This window comes from Haliaeetus albicilla, chromosome 16, assembly GCF_947461875.1.
Source record: "Haliaeetus albicilla chromosome 16, bHalAlb1.1, whole genome shotgun sequence".
NCBI classification, from domain to species: domain Eukaryota; kingdom Metazoa; phylum Chordata; class Aves; order Accipitriformes; family Accipitridae; genus Haliaeetus; species Haliaeetus albicilla.
This window is the reverse complement of record NC_091498.1, coordinates 11,766,564-11,773,792: the sequence shown is the minus strand read 5'-3', so window position 1 is coordinate 11,773,792 and position 7,229 is coordinate 11,766,564. Positions and strand designations below refer to the sequence as shown.

General features: G+C 35.5%; 1 protein-coding gene across 7 annotated transcripts in view; it reads right to left on the bottom strand.

The window, feature by feature from the left end:
* Window positions 1-421: 421 nt before the first annotated feature.
* CPT1A (carnitine palmitoyltransferase 1A) overlaps window positions 422-7,229 on the bottom strand; it is a 49,089-nt gene continuing 42,281 nt past the window's right edge. For all 7 annotated transcript variants that reach the window (XM_069803480.1, XM_069803479.1, XM_069803477.1 and 4 more), the window contains 2 exons: window positions 5,092-5,184; window positions 422-3,571 (listed from right to left, as the gene is read on the bottom strand). In XM_069803480.1, coding sequence (XP_069659581.1) covers window positions 3,485-3,571; window positions 5,092-5,184 — 180 coding nt within the window. In that variant the 3' untranslated portion in view covers window positions 422-3,484. The remainder of the gene's footprint in view (window positions 3,572-5,091; window positions 5,185-7,229) is intronic.

Genomic DNA, 7,229 nt, shown 5'->3' with positions numbered 1-7,229 from the left:
CCTTGGGTCAGTTGGGGTCAGCTGTCCCAGCTGTGTCCCTTCCCAAATTCTTGTGCCCTCCAGCCTGCTCGCTCAAAAAGCCAAGACTCTGTGTAAGCACTGCTCAGCAGTAATGAGAATATCCCTGTGTTATCAACACTGTTTTCAGCACAAATCCAAAATATAGTCCCATACAAGCTACTGTGAAGAAAATTAACTATCCCAGCCAAAACCAGCACACTACTGAACCTGAAAAAGAAAAACTGTTCATGAACACATTCCCTATTAACTAGCAAGACATATATAAATCACTGCTAAAATAAACTGAATAGTCTGCTGCTATCATTCCTAACTTCATTTAACAGCAATGATTCCACAAGTCCAGAAACAGCAGCAAGGGAGCTCAGAAGAAGATACAAAAGGTATTAAACATGGTACTAAGTAGTGGTAATTGTGAAATTTTATTTTATTTTTTTAAGTTCCAGAAGAGGGTAGAAAATAGGGACAAAGTGCTGGATGTAAATAACCAACCACAGATGCAGAGTAATTGAACAAGATTAAAAAAAACCCTTAGCTTAAATTAATATATTTTATATGAGAAAAACAATTGGTACAAAGGCTGAATTAGAACCATGATTTTCAAGGTCAGGCACACACTTCCTCAGTCTCTCAAAACCCCCCACCCTTAAAAGAATATTTAGTTTGGAATGGTATTAATCCTGTAAAATGGTAGCCTCTAAATGCACTTATAATGCTCTCCTAATCTCTGGCACGAAATAGCTGAAATAAGAAATTTGGAAAATGCACATTTGAGGTATTCCACCAATTCCATGCTATTTAATAAACAAGTCAATTTATTATCATCCAACCCACCTACTCAACCCTAACTTGAGCTCTTAAATCACTAATATCTCACTAATTGAGAATAAGTGATTCAAGGTTTTAGTAACAAATTTATAGTTTTTCTGGAATATGAACATTTTACTTTATTATAAAGTACACTGTACTAGAAGGTTCATTCAAATCTAGGTAATATCAGTTACATTCCTATGGCTTTTGAGCAAAAAAGCAAGCAGTTCTACTGTATGTACACAATATTGAACATCGAGATTTAAATTAGTTATTTATTAATAACCTACATTCACTGTGGATTTCTAAGATTTACATCCAAAAAGCATATTTTATTTACATGCTGTTGACATTTTAAAGAAAATGAAATAAAATCTTATCTGTTTAGGGATTATGACCTATCCCAAATTAAAAAAAGACACATTTAACATGACAAAATGTTTAAAACATTTACAATAAAAAACAGCTTTCTGTGCCAATTATACTTACTCTCTAAGAATGTAAAATTGCATTGATAACTGCACTAACTATAATTAGACTTGAAACATTTAAAACCTGAGAGTCAAATCTAAACTTTTTTTTTCTCTTTTTTTAAAGAAAATCCTACAAGCTCATATGCCCTAATGTTCATTTAAGCACAGACTGGTCACTGGTCAATTAAAAAAACAAAACAAAACAACAAAAAACCTGTGCATTATGTCTGCAGCTCCAAAAGAATAGATCACTACAAAATTGTTGGAGTAGTTTGATAAATGCCAGGCCTGCCAGCTGTGGTAAGGCTTATTTCAAAGTGTCCTTTCCCACACACTGTACCCTAATCAAATGATAAGTGTAGTTGGCCAACTCCTGTGAGGGTTCCTACATTTATGTAAGCATGTATTTGTTTAAGGATGCATCTGGGATGGGGCTTCCGACCTCAAACATACATACACAGGTGTTTCAATAGTTACATTAGAGTAAAAAAAAAACCCCAAAACATGAAGAGGCATGGAAAGTTAGAAATACTGGCCAGAAAACATTCAAAGTCTAATGAGAAGTTTTATATCAACCCGAAAGGCCTTTTAAGATCAGCATAGCTCTGGAGCAGCATTCACTGTACTACTAAATACCATGTACCTTACATTAAAAAAAAAAAACACAACATAAAATTGTTACGCTAACAGGTACACTTTACTGCACTGCAGGATGTAAAAAGTAACCACACCTATAAAGCCTGGGGAAGAGAAGCATCTCACACAAAGTTACTCCATTATGTAGTAGCCATTTTATTTCTGGACTTGGAAACATTATGCTTCTTTTTGAGTGAAATAGCTTTCCCCTCCTTCTTCCTTGTATCCTTCAGAAACTGTGCTTGACCAAGAGCATCTCCCAGGAGGGGTCTGAGAAGGCCAGGATCTTCCCATTCTGGAGCTATTTTCCACAGCTTTAATAGTTTGCCCTTCTCATGCAGATGGTTGCCAATGCAGTAGTGGTCCTTCCAGGCTGAAAGCAGGCAAACTGCAATTATCAGCCTCTACAGGCAGCATTGCTTCACAGACTATCCAACAGGTTGCATTTAACTAAATTGACATTCCCTGGGACCCAGAAACTCTTATCTCAAACGACTGCCAATACCACTCACCAAAATAAACACATGAGTAACTGTAGCTCTGAAACACGTTATTCCTGCATTTCATAGGGACTGATCTTTGCTATTTAAGATGGGAGCATTTCATTACAGCTTTAAGCCTAACTGCACCATATGGCAACATATTCACGTCTACTTATGCCACATCAACCCATCTTATAATTTGAAAACTAGATCTGCATTACTACTACTTCACCTCCTTCACCACTAAGACAGTGTAAAACCAACTCCCAGCATAAGCTTTTTTCCTGGGTTTAGGATCTTTCTTTTTCTAAGGCACTCACATGAACAAGCACACAGGTTCAATTATTTATACGGAATTAAAATCAATGATGTAGCAAATATGCTTGTGAGCAATAAGAAAAATGTGACACCTGCCAATTAGGTGACACATTTTACTACCCAATGTAGCACTACCCAATGGTTGTTTTTTTTTCCAAAACCCCCCAAAATTCTACAACTTTATATGTTACAGTGGGTAATATCAGGGATTTTTTTTTGTATGTTTTACAGAAATTACCTTAAACCTTGCCCCCCAAAACAATGAAAGTAAACAGCCACAAGTTCTGTCATTCATTGACATAAAGCAACAGATATACTGAAGAACATTCTGCTATTAATACATAGCAAATCGAACTTAGTATCTGAGTTTAAGACGGTGTGTTTTATCCCTTTGATTCTGGAATACAAGTAGACTAATTTTAAGTAAAAATAGAGCAAGTGTATACAAATTAAGAGAAAACTGCAGGAGTTAAGAATATACATGACTTCATGCAGTGATAATATACTTCATCCCTAGAAATGTACAAGATTTCAAAAGTCATCCTTTGTGGAAATAAACTCTTCCAAACTACTGAAAAAAAAAGAAAAAAAAAAGAAACTTTCAATACACTGCTAAGGTTTTCATAGGTGATCAAGAAGATGTTGACTCAGTTTCTTCATCAGCTGTTTGAGAAACCTTGCTCTCATTCACTGTGCAGAAGAGTTCTCATCCCAACAACAGGAGATTGGTTGGCACCAATAAGGCAATCACTTGGTACAGTTTTTACTAAGGTTAAATAAACCCATGATGTCAACCATTGCTTTTTGGATGTTTTTTCCAAAACGATGAGAATCCTTTAAAAACAAACAAAAAAACAAAACCAAAGACTTGTACTGTCAATCAACAGTTATGTTTTAGGCAAAAGATGGAACCTTTTAATATTTTGTAATTTTGGAGCTTAGAGAATTAGGGCATGTATTTTACCACAAAATGGGGAATTTAAACCACAAGAATTTTAATGCTATACAAATTAATCCAGGTTTATGATATTACTGACTAATGAGTTCTTCATTGTGCATTTACTTTCCTACAGACAGAACTGAGATCATCTCTTTTTGAAATCAGATGCATCTATAGCTTTCTGTTACTTTAAAATATCTGGGGCTTGGTATTGGTTTTTTATACAAGATTTTGCAAAAGCTAATTTTCAGAAAACAAAAGAATGTTCAGAAAATGTATGACCAATACCTAGAAGTACTGAAAGAGCAGAAAGACATTTTGTATTTGAGTTCCTATCAGAATCCTGAATCATTTGCCATTAAAAATTACACAAAGTGTTGAAAATGAAAATCACAATTATCTAAGTGTAAACAAACTATGAACTTGTGCTGTTTATTCTAAGTGTCAGATGAATGGTACAAGGAAAAAATTAAGATTACAAATATAAATTATTAGCTATATTACAGGACCTACTACAAAGACCCTACTAATATCAAGGCCATGCACATGAAATGCTGCCTTTTCTGTATGGACCTTTGACTTGACTAGTAAGTAAAAAATACAGAGAAATTTAAAGTACAAGCTAACAGACATCTGAAGAACAATTTGAACTATGAAAAAAAAAAAAAAGTTGTATTTCCTAATCTTTAATGATTAACCAAAGGCACCAAGATCTTGGACAAGTTAAGGTCAAAAGAGGAAAACTAGGTCAGGTATGTAATCTTGAACAAACTCAGCAGGTTTATTACAGTCATAAAAATGTAAAGGGAAGGATGAATTGAAGCTCACTCAAAGCAGGCCTCCGCAACAGCAGGATAGTGAATAGATGACATCTACTGCATTCTAATAAGGGGTCTTATTGTCATAAATTTTTTATTAATTACGTTTCTCAAGCACAGACTACAACTTATGGGCCAGCTTCTTTCAGTATTATTTAAACCAAGAAGATTTAAAGAATAGGGAGCATACATTTTGCTCTGCCTTTACAACTGCAGCCAGAGACAAATCAAAGCAAAACTATAATAACAAAAAACAGGAGACACTCATCTTCCTGTTTATGGGACAGATATGAGTCATTTTACACAAGTTCCAGGGAACTACACATGTGTAAAGATGACTGTGGGCCACGTGCTTTCTTTATGCTTGAAAGCATAAATGAAATAGAATATGGTTTCCTTGGTTCATAAAGCTATTAAATTTATAGAAGTGGAGACAAAAAAACACCCCAACAAAACAGCATGTGTTGAGAAAGAAAAAACACGTTATAACTGTATGTTGCAAGTCCTACTAAATTTTTCTGGACAATAAGTAGAACAGTTTTATAAGCAGATATCAGAACAGATTTATTAAACCATAGGAAAGGACTGACTCTTACCGTCTCAGAACAAGATATTTTGCTGGAGACATGGAAATGGATGGAATTTTCATCCAAGATAATATAAGAAACACCATAACCATCATCAGCCACCTAGGGGAAGAAAGAAGAGAAAAAACAAGTTCTAAACTTTTTTTTTTCTTCCATTCCTAAATTATCTTATACACAATTACACAATTCTTACTGTGCAGTTTTAAAAATCAGTTGCAATTTCTCCTCAAGCAAAAATTAAGCTTCTACATTTAATGCACCATTTCTGAAGACTTATTCCACTTAAGGAAATGGTTCTAGTCTCATCTGAAGTGCACAGAATTAACATTTTCTGAATACATGTCTGTAATATTTCTTAGTTTTAGTATTTTGAAATACAATACTTTTTCAAAGACCTTCTATCAAGGTCTGGTCCTAAGCAGCTATACAGCTTCAGTGCTTAAGGAGAAAGGAATAAAATAGTTCAGTTGTATACCTAAACATCCTGTTTCATGGGATCACTCTGCAGATGTAAACAAATACAGTATATACATACAGAGTATACAAGCCTCATAGTATGAAAACTTGCCCAAAGGCGAAATCATCCAATACTACAGCAAAGATATGTTTCTGAACACGCATACCATGAACAGAACTCTGGTCCGATTTCAACATTAGCAGCATTAACTGTCCCAAGTTTCAGTCTGATGTAATATTTAAAGTATGCCTAGTAAACCATGACTATCCTGCTTCCACCCTCCTTCCTCTCTTTCTTAACTCAAAGGATCACAACCTTCAAGCTCTTTGCTGCCACTTCTGCCAAGCAGCCCGATAGTCTTCCAACCATTAGTGCTACAGGGCTATATTCTACAGAATACTGAAAAAAAACAACCCCAAAACCAACACACACAACACACAAGGAAAGCCTGATGTAGTGAATCTCTCAGCTCCTTCAGCAAACCAAAGCAGTTTTTGCAAGGATACAAGAAATGATGAAGGGAAATGTAAGCAGGGTTATTTGGAAAGGCAGACAACTGAAGGAAGGAAATTAAAGGAATGAAGAAATAATAAAAGGAAGCAGTTAATATAGCATTAGCAAAAACAAAAGGAAAAAAGTGTTAGAAATTCCTGCAGCCAAAAAGCTGTTTTATTGCCAGACCACACCTTTTTGGGGATTCTAAATACTGACTTTATAATCTGCTGGAGCAAGACAGTTTCTCATTAATGAGCAGCATTGCAATAGCTAGGTTTCCTTGATACTGCAATTTAAACTCATTCCAACTTCAAGAACTACTGAAAGCTGTATCAGAAACATGAATAAATAAATTAAAAAAAAAAACCCCACAAAAACCAAATTCCAGCTTAACAAACAAGCCAAAATACACTGTATTTGTCGTCCCAACTTCTGTGTGGCAAAGAGCAGTCCTGTGATCCCTCTCATTGTTCTTTTAATAGAAATGCTTTTTGAAAACAGGTTAATCTAGTCTATAGCCCCATAAACTCTGCTTAACAGATCTTGTTAAGAACTATATCATCATCAATGGCCATGTTCAAGTTCCAGTAAAATACTACATCAAGTTAAAAGCTTATAAAAACTCTAGCAATACACATGTATCTCAAAAGTCTGCGGAAGCTGTAGAAAGTTGTTTTATTCTTGACTTAGCCACTACTCACATTTAGAAGGGCAAGCAGACAAATGTGAGTAGCTTAATTCGGAGGCAAGCTGGAACACATTTTTTATTAATCAGAAAACATGAACAAGAGCAATAAAATTACTTCTATAAAACTCAACTTTAAAATCTAGTTTAAGTAATAAAGCATTTGTCATGGTAATAATTGCCTGATATACAGTAGCTCTGGGCATAGAATCATAGAATGGTTTGGGTTGGAAGCGACCTTAAAGATCATCTTGTTCCAAACGCCCCTGCCATGGGCAGGGACACCTTCCACTAAACCGGGTTGCTCAAAGCCCCATCCAACCTGGCCTTGAACTCTTCCAGGGATGGGGCATCCACAACCTCACTGGGCAACCTGTTCCAGTGCCTCAGTATCCTGACAGTGAAGAATTTCTTCCTTATACCTAATGTAAATCTACACTCTTTCAGTTCAAAGCCATTACCCCTTGTCCTATCACTACATGCCCTTGTAAAAAGTCCCTCCCCAGCCTT